The sequence below is a fragment of the Rattus norvegicus genome, chromosome 4, assembly GCF_036323735.1.
Source record: "Rattus norvegicus strain BN/NHsdMcwi chromosome 4, GRCr8, whole genome shotgun sequence".
NCBI lineage: Eukaryota > Metazoa > Chordata > Mammalia > Rodentia > Muridae > Rattus > Rattus norvegicus.
Genome location: NC_086022.1, coordinates 8,485,917 through 8,511,202, shown reverse-complemented (window position 1 = coordinate 8,511,202; position 25,286 = coordinate 8,485,917). Strand labels below are relative to the sequence as shown.

At 46.4% G+C, this 25,286-nt stretch overlaps 1 protein-coding gene across 7 annotated transcripts in view; it reads left to right on the top strand.

Moving 5' to 3' along the window:
- Positions 1 to 25,286, top strand: part of Dpp6 (dipeptidyl peptidase like 6) — a 919,475-nt gene that overhangs the window by 731,492 nt on the left and 162,697 nt on the right. For all 7 annotated transcript variants that reach the window (XM_017592501.3, XM_017592503.3, XM_017592504.3 and 4 more), the window contains exon 7: positions 12,452 to 12,533. In XM_017592501.3, the coding sequence (XP_017447990.1) occupies positions 12,452 to 12,533 (82 nt within the window). The remainder of the gene's footprint in view (positions 1 to 12,451; positions 12,534 to 25,286) is intronic.

Sequence of the window (25,286 nt, the reverse complement as noted above, 5' to 3'; positions counted from 1 at the left end):
TTCCTGCGCTTGCCTCTCGCCATCAGATTATCTCTAGTGTTACTTTGTTCTGCTATTTCTGACAGTGGCTAGACTGTCCTATAAGCCTGTGTGACAGGAGTGCTGTAGACCTGTTTTCCTCTCTTTCAGTCAGTTATGGGGACAGAGTGTTCTGCTTTCTGGCGTGTAGTTTTTCCTCTCTACAGGTCTTCAGCTGTTCCTGTGGGCCTGTGTCTTGAGTTCACCAGGCAGCTTTCTTGCAGCAGAAAATTTGGTCTTACCTGTGGTCCCGAGGCTCAGGTTCGCTCGTGGGGTGCTGCCCACGGGCTCTCTGCAGCGGCAGCAACCAGGAAGACCTGTGCCGCCCCTTCCGGGAGCTTCAGTGCACCAGGGTTCCAGATGGTCTTTGGCTTTTTCCTCTGGCGTCCGAGATGTGTGTGCAGGGAGCAGTCACTTCTGGTTTCCCAGGCTTGTCTGCCTCTCTGAAGGTTTAGCTCTCCCTCCCACGGGATTTGGGTGCAGAGAACTGTTTATCCGGTCTCCACATGCATTCTTAAGGCAGCTTTCCAGGTCTGCCTACTCTCGCCTTTCCCTCGGGCTCCACCTAGTGGGACGTAATCTTAAGCCTGCATTTCAGATTCTTACCACTGGGATCCTGTTAGAGAAGTCCATGTGTCCCTGAGTGCTGGCATTGAAGGCTCTCTTATGACAATGGACATGATGATCCCCATTGCTTTGAGCTCCCAAAACCTTGACTTCCAGCCGTTATAGAGGTAACCTGGAAATGTAAGCTAAAACCAACGCCCTTTCCCTTAAAAAAGTCAGTGTGTCAAATGCTGTACTTTCTCCTCTGGGCTGTTGATCACTTTCTGGTGTGAGGAATCACCTGCTAGGTTTTAAGTTGTGCAAAATCAGAGGTATGTGTATGTCAGTCTCCTGGGAGAGAGCTGTATGTGTGTCCCCAAAGCCACCTCTCCAAAGATCTGACTGCAGATCAGTGCTACTCTGCGTCAGGCTGATGTCCCAGTATGGCCACATTTAGAAAATGCATGCTATGATCGCAGCAATATAACTGAGTGCCAAGCAAGTACTGGGCACACAGTGGAAGGCCACATGCCTCTTGCTAGCTGTTGTATTTCATATTGCTGTAGACACGTTCCTTTTCTTTCCAGTGCTTTGGACTATTCCTAGCAGAAACTAGAGATATTCTCTCTCTCTCTCTCTCTCTCTCTCTCTCTCTCTCTCTCTCTCTCTCTCTCTCTCTGTGTGTGTGTGTGTGTGTGTGTGTGTGTGTGTGTGTGTGTGTGTGTTGTGTGTGTCCATCCAATAGCATCCACATTTCGGCACTGGTTTAGAGTAAATATGAAGGACAGCCTTGACCAAAATGGAGGCAGTGAGAGAACCATCTATGCAGAAGATGGGTTGAGGTGAGGAAAGAGCTCATCACACAGACTCACACTGACTGCAGCACAATTTGTCTATAGCAGAATTCACCCTCTCCGATTGTACCTTCAGAGGTTGGCTCAATAGATAAATCACCCACGGCCAAGGTGAGAACATTTGCATCACCCCAAAGTGCCACATACCCCTCCACCCTCTGGTTTGTCCTGGCAACCACCATGTCATCTGTCCTCCCCTTTGCTTTGATGTTGCTTATCGGAACAGAGTTTCAATCTGTATCCTAGACTGTCCTGGAAATTGCTTTTTAGTCTGGGCTGGCCTCACACTCACAATGATGATCCTCCTGCCTCAGCCTCCTAGGTGTGAGGACTGCTGGCATGAGCCATATGCCTGATTCCCTCTGCCTCTCTAACATGTGTGCACATGGAGTTATACCATGTGTGTCTTACTCCTTTCCTGGAGGAGATTCCTTCTTTGAGATTCCCATGTTGGAGAAGGTACCTGTGTCCCATTGTGTGTTACCCAATTTTCATTCATACAACCTCTGGTTGACATCTAAGTTGTTTCTGTTATGAGTGAGTCTTCTCTGACTGTTTGCATGTGGACATATGTCTTCTTTTCTCTTGGGTAAATGCCCGCAAGTAGACCAGCTGGAATATATAATTAATATATGGTTAATTTGATAAAAAAATTTCCAGTGTTATTCAAAGCAGCTGTACCAGCTAGAGTTCACACACACACACACACACACACACACACACACACACACACACACCTTCCTTTCAGTGCATAGCTCTTTAACCTTCTGCCCTCCACCTGGTCTTTGCTTAGTTCGAGGCTGTCCAGTGTCCTGGTAATCGCTCTGTACACAGCTTAGAACCTCTGGCTCTGTGTATACAGAGCTATACTCCCAACACACCAATGCAAACCTTCATCCTTCTTCTCAGTGGACATTTAAGGACTCGGGGATACTGCCCAACCTTGAGGAGCTGTTGGCTGACGCCCCTTCTTCCCACAAATTGCCTCTATAGAACACTTCACATGTGCTTAGGCCAAAGACCTAAGTGAGACCAGATGTGGAGTGGGATGCCACATACATGAACTGAAGGGACCTTAAACATCATAAAGAGGCCTCAGGCTCTGCATGCTGGTCAAATACTTCATTTCTTAGACAGATTGTTAAGGAAATTTTCTTTTGCAATAACCACCTTTCTCCATTCACCCCAAGAAAATTCAAAGGAAAAACTGAGGGTGACCCACTTGGTCCTGCTCTGGTTAGGTTTCAGGTGTGGAGTCCAGAGCTGCCCCGCATGGGTGGGTTGATGGTGGGGTGGCAGTTCATCTTCAGGCATGGTGGTTTCCAGCTGGGAAGCAGCTTTGCTTGAGAGAGCACTGAGGACCTTCTTAGCCTCACTAAACATATTCCATCCTGGGAACAGCACAAGAAAGGTAGGCGGGCTCTGACTCCCCAGGCACAGTAGATGTAGTGTCCAGCCCAGCCTGCTTGCCTCTGCAGCTGCCTTCACAGGCAGGGCACATGGAGGCACACCATGGTTCAGCCATCAAGTTCCAAGAGTCCCAAGACAAGGACGGAGGCCCAGTTGTACACACTGGGGAGATGGCATGGTGGCCAGACACTTTCCTGGCTCCAGGACTCGTGACTCAGTCAACAGCAAGGAACTGTGGGATTTCAGACACGTAAGAAGCGATTGACAGATCACACTTTTGAGAGTCCAGATTAGAATTTCACCCCAGCCAATGGCTTCTGTCCTTTCCACTACCATGAAGTGTGGAGGCTCCAACTCCACTAGCAGGGTGGTATGGCCTGACCTCTTTGGAGTTAATCTTTTCCATAGACAGAAATGTAGACAGCCACATTTCTCATAACTAATGAGAGGGTCAAGGTTTTATATCTCTGCGAATTCTAATTCTTATTCACCACACTACTGCCCTATGGCAAATTCCTACAGACCTTTAGAAGTGCCGGAAGAAGCTCGCAGGTCTAAAGTCTTATGACTTCTAGGTATTGGTGCTGCTGGGTACTTACACTGTATGCTCCAGTTCCAGTGTTATACTCAGCACTCTAGTACCCACTAAGTGCCAATACTGCACTTAGGTATTGTACCAGGTACTAGTGCTACACTAGGTATAAATAGTGCACTAAGTACTAGTACAATAATGCACTAAATACTAGTGATATACTAGGTACCAGTGCTGCACTAGTACTGCCGAATGTGGCTGGAGAAGCCAGTGGTTAGAGAATTATCTAAATGCCTGATCGTGTTAAACCGTATCGGCCTGCACTGTTATATCCTGCGATCTCACTGCTCTTACCTCCAAATTGACTCTCTCTGTTCCCATGGAGTTCTGCTATCTTCTTTTCTATGCCTTTCCCAGCACCCCTCCACTACCGGCTAAGCTCAGCCCTGAACAGCATCAGCTACTAATGACTACAGGCCGCAGAATCTGCGGCTGTGTGATGCAGGAAAGGACACTCGCCATGGGCCTCATCATGTCAGACATCACCCAAATTGGCCCTGCTGTGGCTCAGCTCCTGTCTGCAAGGATAGGCTCTTCCCTACAAATTGCTCCAGTGGTATTAATTATTCTTAGCCTGACTGCTTCTGGCCCTGACAATTTGCCAATGGGTAGCATAAAGAAGACAGGTGCTCTGACTGAAGCAGGACACAGCAGAACCCTAGCAACATGGCTTCTGCATCTGGTTGAAATCTGGGTGATACCATGACCTTGGCAACCCCAAACTTTCCCCACACCCTAGAAGCCTTTGCCCATGCACTCTCCCATATATTCTCCATAACAGGACTCTCTCAGGCCCTTGTCTGATTACAAGCCCCTGATCCTGTGAGCTCAGTCTCTAGACACTCAGATCTGCTTTTAGAAACTGATAGGAATGGCCAGGCAAATTGAGGGGAATCTCTATTTCTGAACCGTTCTGAAGAGTCAGTGGAATCTTTCAGCACACAAGCCAGTTTCACTGCCATAGACTCCAAGCCCCAGAGCAAGCAGGTCTGTCGGGCTGTCTTGGGTGGAGGGGTAAGGGCAGTCACACAGGCAGTTCCTTCATGGCTGAAGTCCCTTTGTCTACAGCTGTGTTGTTCTCCTAGACTGCCCATCATTGATGTACTTCTGAATTTCTACCTACCAGAGCTCTGCAGGCTCTCAGTCTAGCTTCCCTGTGGTTTCCTTTATTCCAATCTGTTATCACTAACTTTGTTCTTTAAAAAGAAAAAACCAGCATATACATTTTATCTGGTTTAAAATAATTCCTCAAAAGGCTTCCTCTGTCCTCAAATAACAGAAGCAGCTCAGGATGGCACCTCCCACGGAACCCTGAGCTCTACCTCTGTGCCTACGTAGACATTTGTCTGTTGCATAGACGTGTGTGTAGATGTCTATTGCAGCTTTGGCATGTGCACTGCATTCCTGAGTTTACTATGATCACACAGCCAGTGCTCAGTCCCCTCCGTCAGAGTGAGACACTGAGCCCAAGCTGCCTTTTCTGCTGGGACTGTTCTCAGGCATCAGAACATCCTTTACATGACTTCCATTAACTGAGACTATAGCCATAAATGAAGAATTTGGGCAATTTGCTCTCATGGTCACTAAAAGCAGGTCCCCAATATTGGATCAGACACTTATGGGTTGGTACAGAACTGTAAAGGGAGGAGATGAGAGGAAATGAACCCAGATGGGGAGACAATAGAGTCTCCGTGGCCCCTTGGGATGGTGGACCATGTGAGCAGCGTCCTTCAGGCTGCTGCTGTCTGTCTTTCTCATGCTCCAGTCTGGTCTCCTGACCTATACTGGGAAGAACTCTCTGCCTTTTTCTCCTGCATCCAGCTCAGGGCAGGAGAAATGTATTGGCATTTGTTCCAAAGCAGAATTTTGCCAAAAGCTGAATGCAGAAGCTCCTGAAGGTGTGGAGGCCTGTACTTGAGGTGAGACTATAAGAGGGGAGCAAACCGATCTCTCATTCCATCTAAAGGAGGCCCAGGCTCACAGAGGAGCTGTCCAGGTGCCTGACCCACCGACTGCCTCTCACTCTCCAAAAGGGCGAGCCCTGACATGGCAATGGTACAGCGTGCTAACCAAGATGCTAACTGAGCCTTACCTTGTTGTGTGAGATGAACAGGGAACCTGGAAATTATGTGCACCCAACCCATCAGCCTCTACCAGCAACAAAGCAATCACCTCTGTCAGCTGACTCCCAAGAATGGTGACCAGTGATGAATCACCTCAAGCAGTAGATAGTTGCTCAGAGAGGCAGAGCCATCAGCCCAGGGCTACACAGCCTGTTGTGACTGGGGCTTCATGAGTCCAACCCTCATGTGGCAGAGACTTCCACATCACCAGTCCTGACAGGATGATCTGTTACTGGACACACTGATTGGATGCCTCCTCTGAACCAACAGGCCCAGGAAAAATGAGACCATGACATCATGATAGGATCTGCTCTAAAGGAAAAAGATAACGCAGAGTTCTCCGTCTCACCTGCAGCAGGGAGCAGCTTCCTGGGGGCCTGGAAGCCAACCAGACAGGAAGCTGCAGCTAGCCTGTTAATTTTGCTGGCTCTGTGTTGATGGAGTTTGAGGAGGAAGCCTGAGTTGGCAGGCTTTAGCTGATTCTAGACTACAGGACAGGGATAGGGTGATTACAGTGGCCACCTGTGATGTCCTCTGTGGGATTGTTTGAGCTTTCCAGCAGGCAAGCACCCATCATCTCAGCTCTGGAAGGCCTTCCTCAGCCAGCACTGGAGGTCAACATAAGGTCACTTGAAGATGTATGGAAAATGAAGGGCCTAGAGCATAGCTCCACCCTCCTGACCTTTCTAACCCTTTTTCTCCTCTCTCTCTCCTCCAAGCCCTTTTGAGGCATCTTTCTCACATCCTTAATTTACAGATCTAAATCATATAGCTTTGTGGTTTGTAGGATATTTGAAGGGCTTGGCCACCATAGCCTCTCTGCTTTGGAACATTTTATCTCTGCCAAAAGGTTTCATGGTTCAACCACCCACCCCAGACCAACCCTGACCTGTCTCATTTCTTCTTTTAACTGGGGTAGACTGAGGGTGGACTGACCTGGGAACACACCCTCTTTTCAAGTGACTTGGCATTTCCTTGTGATCGGTGTGCCTGCGGGACACAGGGAGGTCTCAGCCCAGATGTCCCATTGCACATCAGTGATCAGAGTCCAGAACTTGTATGGGATCCAGGTCAGGGTGAGGATGGGGCACCAATCAAACAGTAGCAGGGCTCATGTGCTTGGAAGCCCTGATGGCATGGAACTCCTAACACAAGAACTTAAGCGAATGATCCATGATACATTAAAAAAGTGGCAGGCATATCTAGGTACCAAGTGGGTTTCAGTTACTACAAATACTATTCTTGACCCCTCAGTAACTGAAGGCTGCTCCTTGCTGACCTACTATGCATTCATAATAAGTATGGACCTACTGTGGACAGCACTTACATGGGTCTGAATGTGTATCTTTTTGTGTCTCTCACTAGACTAACATATGAGAAGACTCAAGAAAACTCACAATATTTGACATTGAAGATGCAGGATTGGGATATTTTTTTATGATTTTAGTCATGAAAGTTTAAAGCCAGGAAAAAAAGCAAATTTTAGCTTTTCTTCCTCCTAAATGCCATTGCTGTTGGGGAAGCTTTTCAATCCCTCAAAATAGCTTTGGAAGATAAATGAGCAAACTTGGCTGGGCGCTAATTCACTCTTCAGAATCCAGTATGATTTATGCCCTGTTTTGTTTATTGCTCAAATAAGCAAAATCAGAATGGATCTTGTGATTATTTTGAGCTATGTGAAGTCCAGATTATTTTATTCCTCCTTAATCATTTTTGCACCGATCCATCTGTACCCAGAGATGATTCATCACAGAGCCCAATGCACATTTTTTAGAATAAATGAATAAAGAAAGGTAAAGGAAGGAGGAGTGGGGAGGGCACTAGACAGCCCCCAAATTAATCAGCAAATTACTTTGTACACACACACACACACACACACACACACACACACACACACACACACACGAGAATCTCAGAATAACCCAGTGTATGGTAGGGATCACTGGCCAGATTGTCAGGTATGTTCAACCATTTAAAACTAGGACACAATGTTGTTGTCATTTACTTACGAAGCCCACATTCAAGAACCACATAATCAAATTACAAAACAATATAAATAAGTGTTCCTAATGTTTTAAATACATTTATGGGTTCTGTGTTTGGGCTGCATTTATAGCCACCCATGTCCACATGTGTCCCTAGACCACACGTCACACACACATGTGACACCTTGAGTGTGCATCAGAGGTTATTGCTGCTGCTTTCTGTGTGAGAAGAGGAGCTGTGTCCCTGATATGAGGCAGTGTCTCTCACTGAACCTAGAGCTCACTGGGTGGGCAACAAGCCCCAGAGATCCTCTTATTTCTTCCTCCCCAGTGACAGGGTCACCAGCATGCGACTTCCATACCCAACTTTTCCATGGATGTTGGTGATCTGGACTCAGGTCCTGGTGCTTGTACAGCAGGGACTTTACCCACAGAGCCATCTCCCCAGCCCCAGTGAAACATGAGTGAAATAAAATAAGAACTGTGTGGGTAGGGCCAGCAAGGCTTAGATGTGGGAGAGCACTGGCCAAATGATGTGATGCCATGCATTGTCTTATCTAGTGAGTGCTGGGACCCTGGAGGGTTAGGAGTGCAGAGCAGACAGAAAAGGCTGTGAGAGTGGGAGAAGCCCTGGAAGCAGACCAAACATGAGGGCCTGAGCTCGTCATCAAAAAAGAAGCCAGTTCCTATGACAGGCAAAGCCAGAGGCTGAAAAGACAACAGCTTCCATGGCAGGCAACTGAGACCGCGTGGAGCAAGCAGGGACACTCCCGTGGTACTGACACCATGATGCATGGCAGGATGCATTTGTCTAAACCCATAGGACATAAACATAGCCCATGAACCCCACAGTCAACCGTGGGAGTCAGTGAGAGGTAGCATAAATTGACAAATGTAAAACCCAGGCAAGATATTAATAATGTGGCTACATTATTGTCAGCTCTTCTGAGAACTCGGGATGATTTAAAGCACTGTAGTAATACAGTTTTCCCAGAAGCAAAGTGCAAAGTAAAATTGGCCTGGCTACCGGCTGGCACAAGACACACTGTTCAGACAAGATGCTATCTTGACACTGAGGGACCAGTGTTTGTTGTCCTGAAGGCAGGGAGCCTGCTGGCGGGATCCTCAGGGTCTTGATGCTGAGAAGTCAAGGATCAGTGATAATCACCTGTAGAGGAACTCAGCCTCAGAGGGACAGAGACAAGAAGCAGGACTTGGCCATGGCAACCTCAGATGCAGCTAGATCTGACCTCGTAGCTCTGGCCACCAGCTCACCACAGAATCTCTGCTTGGATGCCGCACATGTAGAGGAGTGGCAGGTTCTTCCTGGAGGTAAGCACAGGGCCACCTGCTAGCCCCACACAAAGAAGACAGAGGTGACTGGGGGCAGTAGCAGAGATGAAGTAAATGGAAGGAAGCTGAGAAGCCAGGACTCAACAGAAGGCTATGACAGTGCTCAGGGGTGAACTGGGTTACACACGCACACGCACACGCACACGCACACTCACGTACACACAGACAGATTATGATTCTGTGCAGCTCTTCAGTGGTTCTCCATGGTTTGTCTGTGGATCTATGGGGCATATTCAATAGAATCCTTGTGTTCACAACAACCGACATGGAGGTAGAGGTGGTCAGACGATGAGAAAGTGCAGAATATTCACTGAGCAAGGACACAGTGCAGGGACACTGGGAGTGCCGCCCTAAAGACTATTGACTAGAAAGCAAAACAGTCTGATACTGTGGAATCCCAGTGTAAAAACAGATTTAATTCACCATAGCAAGTATGGGCGATGGGGTAGAGACCCTCAGTCTACCCACCGCCTTGGGGATTCACCGATTTGCTGTCACTGCTAAGCTCCAGAGAACAAACTTGTCTTTATGTCCGATAAATGAGTATCTCTTTTAGACAACTTTCATACAGATAAGTCATTACAATAACACTTTATCTATTCAACCCACTGGTCCAACTAATTAAATGAAGTTCTAAGGATGCACACATGCATTATGATGTGTGGCCAAATTAATTACCTGTCGGTTTATCAAGGATTAAGCTGGCATCGGTGGAGCATGGCTACCCCTCCATGTGCAGGGCAATACTGGATGTTATCCACAAGGCAAACATTAATGCTCCTCTGTGGAATGTGCGGAAGAGGGATTTGGACTGAGCTACTCTATTTTCCCAAGGTCTGTGCTGTTAGGGTGGAATCCTACCACTTACTGGCCTCTTCCCTGAGGACAGCTCACTTTGGGATCTTGGAGTCACTGGGCTGACTTAGAGAATTTGAGACATTAAGAGACTCACTAGCTAAGAAAGAAAACCACCCCTTTGGAGCACTGTTGAGTTGGTATGCTTCATTTCTTTTGAGTTTCACAACATTCTTAGATGACAGAGGCCAGGTTCCTACAGACCTTCAAGCCATTCCACCCAGCCCTGGAACTAGCTGACCAATTTGATGGCTTCAGATTTCTCTGCCTCTCTTTCATAAATGGTGTTATGCCTGTATATTTTCCTAAATTCCTTTAAGATACAGCAAGTCTCTTCTGAGACTCACCCATCAATCCGATGAGGTTTACAGAAAACGTTGCTCTTTTCCACAGCCTTCTTGTGCTTTGCTGTAGTATTTTGGAGAAGAAGGAAAGATTAAACTAACAAATAATAAATATGTATTTTAGGATGATTAAATGATTTTGGGCCTTTTCAGTACACTGCAGACCAGCTACTCAAGCCCACCAGTATGCTGTCACATCACATAACATTTGTGCAGCAGTACATCAGCAAAACCCTAATTGCTGAGCTGGAGAGGTGGCTTACAGTTAAAGCAGTGAACAGGACAGGTTCCTCTTCAGAAGACAGAGTGTGTTTCCTAGCACCCACCTAGGGAAGCTCACAACTGCTAATAACTCCAGAAGAGCCAATGCCCTGGAGTTTCTTCAGGCACCCATTCACAAACACACACACACACACACACACACACAAACACACACACACCACACACCATACACACACCACACACACCACACACAACACACACACCACACACACCACACACACACATACACACACCACACACACCACACACACACATACACACCACACACACCACACACACACAGACACACCACACACACACACACCACACACACACTCACACACACCACACACCACACACACCACACCACACACACACTCACACACACCACACACACACACACACATATACATATACATATATAATGGATGGATATACAGATCATATATTCAGGCCACATATATTAATATATCCATCTATATGTTCCATATGTATGTATTCACACACACGCACACACACACGCACACACATACATATAAAATCATACAGATACATGGTTACAGACATACATGGGCTGGAGCTTATTAAGAACCCATCTGGACCCACATTGTTCAGGCTCCTGTTACCCTAGCTTCTCTGCTCCCCTGAGGACTATCATCCCAGCTCCCTTCTCCATATCTGGCCTCTGGTCTTCACACTCCTGTGAGGCCCTGTGGACTCTTGTGTCCTCTTGTGTCCTCATCTTCTCCTCCTCTATTTCCCCCTGCTTTTGCTTGTCTTGATTCTTACAGTGCTATTGAAATCACTCCAGAACTGTCTGTGTTTGAAGCTCTGATCATGTAAGGGCCTGGTCCACACTTCTTCCCTCTCGCCTCTTCCCTTTGTGGAACTCCTAAAACTCTTCCTTCCCCTAAGACCAGCACAGTCTGCCCACCCTCCCTTTATTCACAAGCAAACACTTTCATGGCTCTCTCTGCAGTGTAGGGACTATGCTCTCAGGATGGGGTGCTTTCCTGGCCATCTTGCTCCCCCAGAATGCAGATGCCATTCTACAGGTGCGGTGGTACCCTCAAAATTAAATGAAGACTACTCTGTCTATCTGTGGAAGGTAGCAGCATCCATAAACAATACTGAAATATTCAAGTGATAGGAGCATTGCAGATGTTTCTGTGGCTTTTATGTATTAGGCCATTTGAATATGTAGACAGTATTTTATTGTCAAGGAATGTTCCACATCTGTAAATTAAGAATTTAAACTATGGGGCTTGGAGGACAGCTCAGTCAATGCTGCTATAAAAGCATGTAGCATGAGCTGTGATCCCAACACTGGTATGTCAGGGACACAGGATTACCACAGGCTAATCAGACTGATGACCCTCAGGCTCCATGAGAGACCCTGACTCCAAAATTGTGGTGGAGAGTGATTGAGAAAGATCCATCACCCACCTCGCTCCCATATGCATATGCACCTGAGCATGTGTACACAGTGCACATATATGTGTATATACAGGCTGGCTACCATGTAGACACAATTGGAAAATATCCTCAAAAATGAAAAATGTAAGAAATCTTAAATAGGAAAAACGTGTTTCAGTTCTTCTCCCTCTCTCCCTCTCTCCCCCAGTCCCTCTCTCCATCTCTTCCCCCTCCCCTATGTCCTCTCCTTCTCTCCTCTGTATCTGTGAGAGAATACAATTCATCCTGAGGCCACTGGCTTTCAAAGGTCAGAATGACCTGGCTTTATACTTAGAAAAGAATTATTTGCAAGGAGAACCAATGATGAAGACATTGGGTGTGGAATTTATTGCTGCTTGGCTGTGGGTCTCGCTTAAGTTTAACTTCCCTAGACATTTTAAAAATTGATCTATATAGTTCTCTGCATGTTTTCTCCTGATGAGTATTTACCATTTGGATTAAGTAGCAGTGGACATAGTTCAGCTTTAAATAAATTATGTACATCTGCAGACGTCCGGCAGAAGCTGAGTGAGACGTATTGTTCAGTAGCTAAGAGGCAGGAGGAGAGTAAGACCGTCAGATGACAAGTGGAAGTGTAGTATATTTTGGTTCCCAACATTGTGCTTTGTTTCTGTTTGTCTGTCTATCTCTTCAGGGACCCTCAGAGTCTGGACCCACCAGAAGTCAGCAACGCGAAGCTTCAGTATGCAGGGTGGGGCCCGAAAGGCCAGCAGCTGGTAAGCAAGCTGGGTCTAGCTGCCACATTTTGATTTTTGCCATTTATGTTTTCTAAACTGCATATCACCATGCACATCTGACATGTGTGTGTGTGTGGTATATGTGTGTGTTGTGTGTGTGTGGTATATGTGTGTGTTGTGTGTGTGTGATATGTGTGTGTATGTTGTATGTGTTTTTGTGTGAGGTATATGTGGTGTGTATGATATATATATATACATACACACTGTGTGGTGTGTGTGTGAGATGTGTGAAGTATGTGTGTATGTGTCTATGTTGTGTGTGTGTGTGGTGTGTATATGTGTGTGTGATTAAGTTTTAGATAAATGCACTGACATACATGATTATATGAAATCATTGTTCCTTTTCAGACAAAGAATTCTTGTTTTAAAAATGAGCCTTGATGGGCTAGGGAGGATACGTACCATCCCAGCACTGGGTATGGAGACAGGCAGACCACAGGATTCTTAGGCCTAGTTCCAGTCTAGTTAAAATGGAATACTGTTCATCAATAGACCCTGTCTAAAATAAAATAAAATAAAATAAAATAATAAACCTGGAGATGACAGAGGAAGACACCTAATATCAACCCTCCAGCCTCCACACACACGTGCATGTACAGGTAAGCACACCTACCCTAATGAAAACACACACACATGTACACACACACACACACACACACACACACACACACACACACACACAAATGGAATATCATTATATCCCGAAGGTTTCCTTCACCATGAGAAAGCACCTTAGAAAACAGCCAGGAATGAGTTCCTCTGGACTCGGGGTTTCAGAAGTCTCAGTCCGTGGTAGGCTGGCTTCTTCATTTCTGGGCTCATGAGGAAGCAGAACGCCACGTGAGAAAGTGTGTGTTGGAGCAGAGCTGTTCACCTATGGCAGCCAAAAAGCCGGGCTGGGGTGTGAGGGTGGAAAGATACATCCTTGGATGCATTCCCTAGTGAACCAGTTCCTGCAGCTTCCACCTACTATTTGGCTCTGGCTATGAATGAGTTGATGGATTATTGAATGAGTGGCATCAGTGTCTTTGTGAGCCAATCATCCCTCAACAGTGTCACTACCAGGGACCAAGCACATGCAACTCAGGCACCACAATATATCCAAACCATAATACACTCTTCCCCCATATCCAGTGCAGTGTGTTGAGTGCTGGCTCTGTAACCATGAGTGTAGATGAAGTTCCTTGGAGGCTTACATAGGAGTCATCAGTGTGCTGCACATTGATGCCCATGGTTCTGCAAAGTCACCCTCATCCCTGGAGGTTTATGGATAAAGTGGGCTAGCTCATCATTATGAAGCTGTGCCACCATCAGCTTGTCAGCATGGGGAAGCCATAGGGCTGACATCGGCTTAACTCTTGGACATCAGTGGCCTTAATGAACCCAAATAGGCAAAACTAAGGTGTTTAAAGCCCTGTGAGTATAAAGGATGATGTGTGGGTTACTTTTTATTGTTTTTGCAAAATGCCCGATAAAAGCAACTCAAGAAGAAGGTTTTTAGCTCACACTGTGAAAGCCCAGTCCTTTGTGAGGGAGTAGGCATGGCTGCAGCAGCCTGAAGCAACTGGTCACCTTGCATTCTCAGTAAGAAAGAACCCAGCCTGTGAAATGGAGCCACCCACATTTAAGATGGGTCTTAACTTCTCAGTTAACCTAATTTAGAAACTCCCTAGAGCTATGCCAGGGCTGTAGTTTCTTGGTGGTTCTAGATTCTGTCAAGTTGCTAATCAATGACGATTATCACAGACAGTGTAAGGAAGAAGGCCCACAATGAACAGCCTTGGTGTAAGGTTCCCAGTCCAAAGCTCATCACTAGCTAGCCATAGCCACTCACAGCTGTGGGTCTATTCTGAGGATGAGTCACAACTAAGAGGAGAATATGTATGTCATGGCCTTGTGGTGACAAGTGTCACACCCAGGTGACCAGGTACTTGCTATGAATCCTGTTTAGCTTCATTTCTAGTGACTGGGTCTTCCTGCACAGAGCCCCACTGGGGTTTGGATCTAACGGTTTGGTGGCTGTGACTCAATCACTACTTTCTCTTCCATCTGTAAGAAGATTAACTAAAGCTATTTTTAGCTGTCTTTTACCTCAAACACGATTGCATTTGAAATCCTGCCGCAGGTGTGCGCTACCTAACATGGGTCTTCTGGAAGAGCAACAAAGGCCTTTAGCTGCTGAGTCTTCTCTCAAGCCACTCTGACCAGTCACCTCTTAAAGATGCAGGGGCGGTGTTGGATTGGTGATCTGCTGTGTTATAAATGAAAAGAGTCCTCGTACTCCCCCATTGTGCAGTTCTATTTGCTTGGTTGCACCTCAATGCCACAGTCTTGAATTGATTCAAGTAAGCAGAAGCATTGGGCCACGGAAGAATTTTAGCAATTCTTCAAGGGTCTAGCCAACTAGAGATTTCAGTGGTCCTAACTGGCCAAAATCAGTATGGTGATTGGAAGAACCACTGAAGAAGAAGGACATGGTGTGTGTTGGAGGGGGGTAACCTGTCCCTCAGTCACAGGAAGCACCCCCTACTTTTCCAGGAGCCTGCAGAATGTCCTAGCACCTGCATCTCTAAGAGGTCAGCATGGCTAGAGAAATGGATCAGCTGTTAAAAGCATTTGTTGTTCTTCCAGAAGACCCATGTTAGGCAGCTTATACTTGTAATTCCAGTTCCATGGAGCTGACACCCTCCTCTGGCTGCTGCATGTACCTGTATATGTTGTATGCACACACACACACACACACACACACACACACACACACACACACAAATAAAATCTTTAAAAATAGTTGACTTATAAAAAAAAGATTTTTGTCCCTTTTGTGGACATGGCCACTGCACTCCCTACTTTGTGGTCAATAGCCCAGTGTTCCCAGCCTGGCACCCAGACTCAGCAGTGGGGGGTCTCTTTTCTGTTACTGAGAAAGGAACACCAGTACTGGTTTCTTGCAGAGCTCTCTGTGGGCCTGACATGTAGCCTGCTCCTTGTCAAGCCACAGCTGGCAGTAAGCTAACGTTATTGCATGCTAGCATGCCTCTGGATGTGCACCAGACCCATCCGACAATGGGGAGACCGCTCTAGAATTCCGTCCAGCAGCACTTGGGGGAAGATGAGTCTATAGATAATTCTCCTCACTCCTCATCAGCCCCTTACGAATCCAAAGCCAGTGCACAGGAGTGGAGACAGAGGATGACAAGCATGACCTTGTTTGACCTCCTAAAATCTAAGTAAGAACGAACAGAGCAGGTGTCAACCTGACTGTGGCAGCTTCCCTGATATGTCATCTCCAATGCAGACACTCTGTCAGCAGCCCTGTGAGGTCCCACATCTCGATGTGTGACATTTTTTTGTCACATGCAATGCCATGTAAGGTGTAGGTAGGTCTCTCTCCTCATCATCTGAGCATAAAAGCATAAAGCAAAGAGTGCCTGGTGCTCAGTAAGTATTTCCTGGCATCCTTAAAAATAAATGCTTAAATGAATTGTTTAATTAGCTCACTAGTATATGTGTGTGGTCCTAACATTAAGTGTAAAATAATCGGAAGGCAGTAACTAGCTGTGATGTAGGACTGTGTGCTCAGCACTCACAATGAGGGAAATAGTACCTCCCTTTCTTTTTCAAGGAACTGGGTCTCCAGTTAAGTATTCATTGCTGACATTCTGGTTTATTGCTGTGAAGTAACCGGCTCATTGAATTCTTGAGTTTAAACTTACATTAACTCAGAGACTTTTACTGAGCCCTCTGTGTACTGACTCTAAGAAGCAGTATAACTCATTGGTACGGTTTGAATATGCTTGGCCCATGAGAAGTAGTATTATTAGGAGGTGTGGCCTTGTTGGAAGAAGTGTTTCACTATAGGCAGACTCTGAAGGCTCCTAGTGCTTAAGCTCTGCCCAGTGTGGAAGGAAAATCTCTCCTGGTTGCCTTTCGGTTAAGATGTCAAACTCCTGGCTCTTCCAGTGCCATGTCTGCCTGCAAGCTGCCATGCTCCCCCATCATGATGAGAATGAGCTGAATTTCTGAAACTGTAAGTGAGCCCCAATTAAATGGTTTACCCAATTAAAGAGTTGCCATTGGTCATGGTGTCTCTTCATAACAATGGAAACCCAAACTAAGACACCCATAGTGGGAAAAGAGCAAAGTTGGAAATCAGCAAGTCTAGTAAAAGTAGATTCTTGGGGGCCATACAGGCATGCCTTGAGGTTTCTGCTAACTCCTGTCTTCCTGTTTAACACAAACGAAGCTGGCAACAATGTTGAATGAATGCACGCGGCCATATTATGATAAAACGTACAAACCCGGGAGGATTATCCTAACCTTCTATGTATCTCCCCTGAGAGAATCCTCACCACAGCTCAACCACCCTGAGGACAGTCTGCACTGTGCAATCAGGAGCCTTGCAAACATTAATCTATTAAGTGACAGGCAACAAATCCTTGCCGTTTTATTTTTAAAGGTAAATATTGCTCCCTGCGGTAAATCTGCTCTAATGATAACAAGTCATGCAGCAATGAGTGAATCTCCTTGGGGAGCAGAGAACACAGCTGCAGTCAGCCCCACCAGGAGCTCTCAGAACCTCACAGCCCTCCATTCAGGGTGCTGAGTCATGCCTATGGTGTGGAACCTTGCCACCCCCAGAAATACAGCCAGTCTTTCTGGTTATCCTCAACCTATACTCCGTGTGCCCCTGGTTAGCAGCTCTCACTTGTAGACCACTTTGTCACTATGGTCCAGGATGAATCTACCTCTATGGATGACCAAGGCCTGTGCCCCTCACAGCACCAGGAGAAGCCAGGCAGGAAGCTTATACCTGTAATCCCAGTATTCAGGAATTGAGAAATCTGAGGCAGAGGGATTATAGAAGCCTGAGATACATAGTAGGCTGTAACCCAGCTTAGGATATAAGACCCTCCCTAGGGGAGGAGAGGAGAAAGAAAATAAGGAGGTGAGGTAGCTCCTGTTTGTTGCCTAGTGACACAGTTTCCCACAGCAGAGAGCTACATCCTTCCCAAAATATTACCAAAGCTGAAGACGTAGGAAAAGGAATTGGGCCAAGTTGCACAGGTCTCAAAGGGACTCCATTGTGCCCAGGCAGCATTACGACAAGTGTGGAATTTCACAGGGGTCCATCTTCCTTGTCTCTCCTCTTCAGATGAGCTCCTAGCTGACTGAGGTGCCTAGGGTTTCTCTGCAGAGCTCTGGTGCTCCCTTATGTGAGGTGTGGCTATGCTTCCCCCACTGATCAAATCAACCGGATAAGAAGTAGCTTTGTTTTTGCTACAGCCATAAACAATAAAAACAGACAAGCAGAGGCAGGACAAGATCTCCCTTTCTCTTAAAATGCCCAGCTGGAGTTCAGCTGCTTTCTGTCTTGAGCAGGTCAGTGCACGAGCTTGGGAAGTGTGTATGAAGTTGCTTAGGGTGAGGATGGGAGAGGTTTCTTCCTGTGGACTCAAGAATAATGGGAAATTTTTGCAGAGAGTAGAGAACATTAGACAGCATTGAAAATTCAGGACTGGACTCTGCCAGAGCTCTTAAGATCAGAGTCCAAGAGATGGCTCCTCTCGGGTTGGCTTGCCACCTTGACAATGATAAATGAGCAGCTCTGAAAGCAGCATTTAATAAGGCCCCTGGGAAATCTTCAATAGCCCGGGACATGAAAAACGAAGAGCAGCAAGTGACGTTGACCAGGAAGCCTGTGGGTGGTGGGAGTGGGCCTGCAAGACTGCAACCCCAAGGAGGGAATGTTCAAGGAAGGCGTTCAAAGGCCTTACTTCTATCTGAGATGAGGAGGATGCTTGCTCTTAACCTCCCTCGACATGAGATACTGCGTTAGCAGCATCAGGTAACCGTTCTAAAGCAGAATACAGCTAAGACATCAGGGGATTTAAACTAGACTTGATGATGAAGCACCCCATGGGTTATATGGCTGTTGAGACCTTAGAATCATTAGCAAGGCTACGGACATAGAGTATTGGTGTGGCTGTTTGCATATGCTTGGCCCATAGGAAGTGCTACAATTAGGGGGTGTGTGGACTTGTTTGAGTAGGCGTGGCCTTGTTGGAGGAAGTGTATTATTGTGGGGATTGGCCTCGAGGTCCAATGTTCAAGCTTCACCCAGTACAGAATAGACCCTCCTCCTGGCTGCCTGCATAAGACAGTCTTGGTTGCTCTCAGATCAAGATGTAGAATTCTACCCCCAGGGACTAAAATACTACCAAAGAGTAAACATGGACAGACCCATGCATATGTAACAGAGGATGGCCTTGTTGGGCACCAAAGGGAGGAGAAAGAAGCCCTTGGTCCTGCCAAGGCTGGACCTCTCAGTGTAGGGGAATGTCAGGGTGGGAAGGGGGAGGTGGATGGGGAAGGGGAACACCCTCATAGAAGAAGGGGAAGGGAGGATGGGATGGGGGCTTATGGATGGGAAACCGGGAAACAGAATAACTTTTGAAATGTAAATAAAAATACCCAATAAAAGAGAGGGAGAGGGGGATGGAGAGGGAGGGGGATAGGGAGAGGGGGAGGGAGAGGGAGAGGGAGAGAGGGAGAGGGAGAGAGGGAGAGGGAGAGAGAGAGAGAGAGAGAGAGAGAGAGAGAGAGAGAGAACTCTTAGCTCCTACTTGCCTGCCCTGATGCTCCCATGCTCCTGCCTTGATAAAACGGACTGAGCCTCTGAACCTGTAAGCCATCCCCAGTTAAATGTCCTTACAAGAGTTGCCTTGTTGTGATGTCTGTTCACAGCAGTGGAAACCCTAAATAAACCAGTTGGGAATTATCACTCAGATCAGTTTGTGTATTTGAAGGGTTAGGATGACAACTCTCTTGTCAGAGTGTCAAGGCAAAATGCTCTGTGTTCTTATGTTCTACCTTTTCCTACAGTTTTGGAGAATGACCACTGTGCCTGGTGACTACAGTGGCTGGCCAGTTGAGCTACAGTGAAGGCAAGCCCTTGCTATATGCACACTTCTGTCATTCTGTCATGAACTTATCTGCTCCTGTTCTAAACCCTTCAGACACTCTTGAGTTCTGAGAACTTTGGAGAAAGATGATCTCTTTTCCCAGTGGCCTCTACCTCTAACAGAAAGTGCTTATCTCATGACTCCCATGAGCTCTCAACCACTATCTGTTTGTTCTCTATCCCTCTCTCATCCCTTGAGATGGTCCCCAACCTACTGTTATGTCTAACCACTCCAAGAAAGCTTCCATAATTGTGATATGTCTTAGTTACTTTTCTGTTGCTATGAAGAGACACCACAACCAGGGAAGCTTATAAAAGAAATGCATTTAATTGGGAGCTTGCTTATAGCTTCACTGCTATCATAGCAGGGAGCATGGCAGCGGACAAGCAAGCATGGTGCTGAAGAAGTAGCTGAGAGCTCACATCTGATCCCCAAGCGCAAGGCAGAGAGAGAGAGAGAAAGAGAGAGAGAGAGAGAGAGAGAGAGAGAGAGAGAGAGAGAGACAGACAGACAGACAGACAGACAGACAGAGACAGACAGAGACAGACAGAGACAGACAGAGACAGAGAGCGCGCTAATTGGGAATGGGCCTTTGAAACTCCAAAGCCTACCCTCAGTGATACACCTCCACCAACAAGGCCACACCTCCTAATCCTTTCCAAATAGTTCAACTAACTGTAGAGTAAGCATTCAAACATATGAGCCTATGAGGACCATATAAACCAACACACAGGAGCTTCAGAAGGTATGTAGTTGTTCTATATGTGTGACCCTTTCTTTTCAGCAAAGACTTTTTTTTTTTTTGGTTCTTTTTTTCGGAGCTGGGCATCGAACCCAGGGCCTTGCACTTGCTAGGCAAGCGCTCTACCACTGAGCTAAATCCCCAACCCCTAGCAAAGACCTTATATCCTATGTCTTAATGAAATATTTCTATCCAGAACATAGCCATAGGACCAAACTGCCCATTCTGGTTCCCAAGCTGCCTGCTTGATCCAAAGGAAATCTGAGATCTGCCCTCCCCCCACCCCTGAGAACTGGCCTCTTATCCCAACTGGATCACTGTAGTTATGGTTGGCCCTGACCCTTCCACATATATGGTCTGACATCCCAGCCCTTCTTCTTCCCTCCCCTTCCCCATGATATTCTCCATTCTGCACAGGCCCAAGCTGAGGCCTCCCCTCCCTGTCCTCAGAGCCATGACCAGGTAACTCTTGACTCGAATCCATCCAAAGGTTGTTTGTCCCATAGGCACAATCAACAGCTGAAGGAAATTGAAGGCTTCACTGCATCCCTCCCTTGCGTGTGGAGACACATCACTCCTCCTCCTAGGCAGTGTGTCGACTCATTTTCTGTACATCGGTGAAGGACTGAGAAAAATCTGAGCTGAAAGTTTTCACACCCACCCTGATTCACTGTGTGGCCTTTAGATCTCTACCCTAAAGAGTGTTGCAGTATTCCGTTAGAGTTGTGAAATCCGTGTGAACACAGCCCCTCTAAGGCAGAGATGGGGTGCGCCCACAATACCAGGATGGCCTGTGAAATGGAGTGATGGTGTGGGAGCTTACGTTTCTGAGGACAGAGCTTCTGTCCTGCAGCCATGGAGCAGAGCAGGGCCTAGGGACAATGAACACCTCTTATGGCCAAGAGCAGGCAAAATGGTTCAGTGGCTGCTGCATCTGCTTTGATCACTACACACACCCAGATCAGGAGCAGACAGGAAGACTACCAGGCTGGGAGGGAGAGTCCAAGACCCAGGAAGAAAGTGACTTGTGAATCTAGAAGCCCCATCAGGAATGCTGAGGCTTTACCACACTCCAGTCTACACCATTGGTGTAGCTAAGCTTGAACTTTAGTGGGGAAAGAAGCCTTTCTATAAGAATCATTACTAAGAAGAGATTTACAGCGGGAGAGCCAGGTTCAGATCTTGGTTCTGGCACTTAAATGTTACTTTAAGACATCGAACCTCTCATAGCATCAGGTTCCTCTCCTGTAATGAGCCCCAACCCTGCCCTACTGTCCCTTCCATCCACAGTGTGGGAGCTCTTGTGACAGTGGTCAGAGTCCCTGCATTTACTAACTTTATTTATAGCCATGTCACCTCGCACCCACAGACCTACACTACCTGTCTCATCCGCACCATCTTTGCCACCCATCTCTGCAAACCATGATACCAAGCCAAGCTCATGGCTACCTGGCCCCCCCAAGAGCCATAGATACATACCCAGATAGCCATGCCACCCAGCTCCTATGAGTCTCTTGAGATTTATGTCCACACTGGACAACAAGTATTGAGTGATGGAGGCACCCTCTCCAGGAATCCCACAGCCATTGCCGCTCACTGGGGCCTGCCTATGCTAACAAGGGGCAGGAGCACTGTACTGAAGTTGACAAATGCAGTGAAGAAGAGACTGATCTTTCCAGCAAGAGGAAAGTATTTAATGAAACACTGCGTGTGCAGAGACTGGACCAATGTGACATCACATTAATAACTTATAAACGCTAATCAGTTTGGGTTAATTTAGTATTCATTGTAAAAACATTCATCATGGGCCCTGAATTCATGAAAGTAGCCAAGAAATTAATATCACAGGATGGAATTCACCTTCTATGTCCTCAAATAAGGGGGAAGGCGGTTTAGCAAGTGATTAATGAGCAGTACCAAGGGTCCCCTTCAAATGTAAGGCATCTGTCATACTTTGCAGCTATGTGGGGCCAAATCGCTTTAATATCCACTTGCACTGATGTAAATAAGGCAAGTTCTTGGCAATTGGCCTGAGCAGAGGGAAGAATCCAAGCTGCCAGGATCATGGTTAAGGGAGAGTTAGGACTCCATTATAGAAGATTCAGAAAGCTCATTCATGCTACTGCCCACCTCTCTGAAAGGGTTAAAAGCTATGCCAGCAAATCTGTGAGGTTGTAGAAGAGGTGGAAAATGCACAGATCTAACCTTTGGTCATGCGTGACACTAGAGAAGAACCCAGAGGACGTACATTCACTAAACCATTAGGCTGCAGTGGGAGAGGAAGAGAACCTGTGTCGACAGAGACGTCGTTCGCAGGGGCAACCAAGCTATGTGCACAAGTACATCCACAGTACATCCGCATCTACACAAACAGTTCATAAAAGCCAGAAAATCGAACACGTCCTAAGGGGCTATTTAAGGAAACCCTTCTCCTGACCCAGAGCACAATCCTAACATTAATCTTAGCCCCAACCTTGACCCTAATACTAAGTATAACTGAGCTCAAGCCCTAACCCTAACCCTAACCCTAACCTTAACCGTGACTTCAACACTACTATTAACCCTGACTCTAACCTTAATATTAACCCTCACTCTGACCCTAACCATGGTTTTGAAGTTATCACACAAGCATTAAAAATTATGATTCAAAGAGACAACCCCTAGCATGAAAGAAAGCACTTGCAAATTATACATCTGAAGGTGGGGGGGGATATCCAGTCTGATTTAAAATAGGCAATAAATTCCTGACCCTTTGTACTTCTCCCCCATCCCCTCCCGTATCTGAACACCCCCCTTTCACTCCTCCTCCTCCTCTCTCGCTCCCAGATCCTTCTCTCCCTCTACTTCCCAGAGATTATCTCTTCCCTCTACTGAGTAGGACTGTAGCATCCACACTTTGGTGTGATCGTCTTTCATCTTGGATTTCATATGGTCTGTGAGATGTATTCTAAGCTTCTTTTTCACTAATATCCACTCATCAGTGAGTGCATAGCATATGTGGTCTTTTGTGTGGGTTACCTCTGATATTTTTTAGTTCCATCCATTTGCCTAAGAATTTCACGTAGTCATTGTTTTTAATAGTTGAGTAATACTCCATTTTGTAAATGAACCAGATTTTTTGTATCCATTCCTCTGTTGAGGGACATCTGGCTTCTGGCTATTATAAATAAAGCTGCTATGAACATAGTAGAGCATGGGTCCTTGTTGTATGTTGAAGCATCTTTTGGGTATATGCCTAGGAGTGGTACAGCTGGGTCCTCCGGTAGAACTATTTCCAATTTTCTGAGGAACTGCCAGACTGATTTCCAGAGTGGTTGTACCAACTTGCAGTCCCACCATATCCCCTTTTCCACATCCTTACCAGCATCCGCTATCACCTGTTTTAGATCTGAGCAATACTGACTGGTGTGAGGTGGACTCTCAGGCTTGTTATGATTTGCATTTCCCTGATGACTAAGGATGAACATTTCTTTAGCTGCTTCTCAGCCATTCGGCATTCCTCAGTTGAGAATTCTCTGTTTAGCTCTGTACCCCATTTTTAATAGGGTTATTTGGTTCTCTAGAGTCTAACTTTTTGAGTTCTTTGCATATTTTGGATATTAGCCCTCTAGTGGATGTAGGATTTGTAAAGATCTTTTTCCAATCTATGGATTGCTTTTTTGTCCTATTGACAGTGTCAATTTTTGATCTTAAAGCATAAGCCATTGGTGTTCTGTTCAGGAAATTTTTCTCTGGGCCAATGTGTTTGAGGTTCTTTCCCACTTTCTCTTCTACTAGATTCACTGTATCTGGTTTTATGTGGAGGTCCTTGAGTGGGGGATGGGGAACTGGGGGTAGCCAATAGAAAGTCCCAGATGCCAGGGACCCAAGTACTTCCCAGGACCCAGCAGGGAGGACTTTAGCTGAAATATCCAACAAAGGAGAGATAGAACCTGTAGGGACCATGTCCAGTGGATAGACATGGCCCCCAGTTGAGGGGTAGGGCTACCCACTCACCTCAAATATATTAATCCAGAATTCCTCCTGTCAAAAGGAAATGCAGGGGCAAAGAGTGGAGCAGAGACTGAAGGAAAGGCCATCCAGACACTGCCCTACCTAGGGATCCATCCCATCTGCTGACACCAAAATTCAGACACTATTACTGATGCCAAGAAGTGCTTACTAACAGGAGGTCAGAATAGCTGTCCCCTGAGAAGCTCTGCCACAGCCAGACCAATACAGATGCAGATATACACAGCCAAACATTGGACTGAGTGTAGGGACCCCAATGGGGATGTTAGGGCAAGGACTGAAAGAACTAAGGGGAGTTACAACCTCATAGGAGGAACAACAATATCAACCAATCAGACCCCCCCAAACCTTCCAGGGACTAAACCACCAACTAAAGAGTACACAGGGTGTACCCATGTCTCCAGCTGGATATATAGCAGAGGATTGCCTCATCTGGCATCACTGGGAGGGGAACCCCTGAGTCCTGTGGAGGCTTGATGACCCAGAATAGGGGAATGCTAGGCCACTGGAGCAGGAGTGGGTGGGCAGTTTGGGGAGTACCCTCAAAGAGGCAGGGGGAGGGAGGAGAGGATAGAAGGCTCGTGGAGGGGAAAAATGTAAATAAATAAAATAACCAATAAAAATGAAATAAAATAAAATAAACAATAAACTTGGACCAACCAGAATGGCCCACTAGTATGTGAAAGAAAAAATGTTTAGAGGCTAGAGAGTTGGTTGCATGGTTAAGAGCACTGGCTGCTTCTATGGAGGACTCAAGTTCAGTTCTCAGTGCCAACATGATGGCTCACAGCTGTCCTTTAACTCCAGTGCCAGGGTATTAAATGCCTTCTTCTGGCCTCTGTGGGCAGCAAGCACATACATGGTGTATATACATACATGCAGAAAAAACATACATGCATATAAAAATAAATCTGTTTTTATGCCCCATAATATCAGAAGCCACTAGGAAATCAGGCGGAAGCCTTAGGGAGGTATGGCCTCATTGCAATGAAGTGGCTGTCATCAAAATAACAGGCC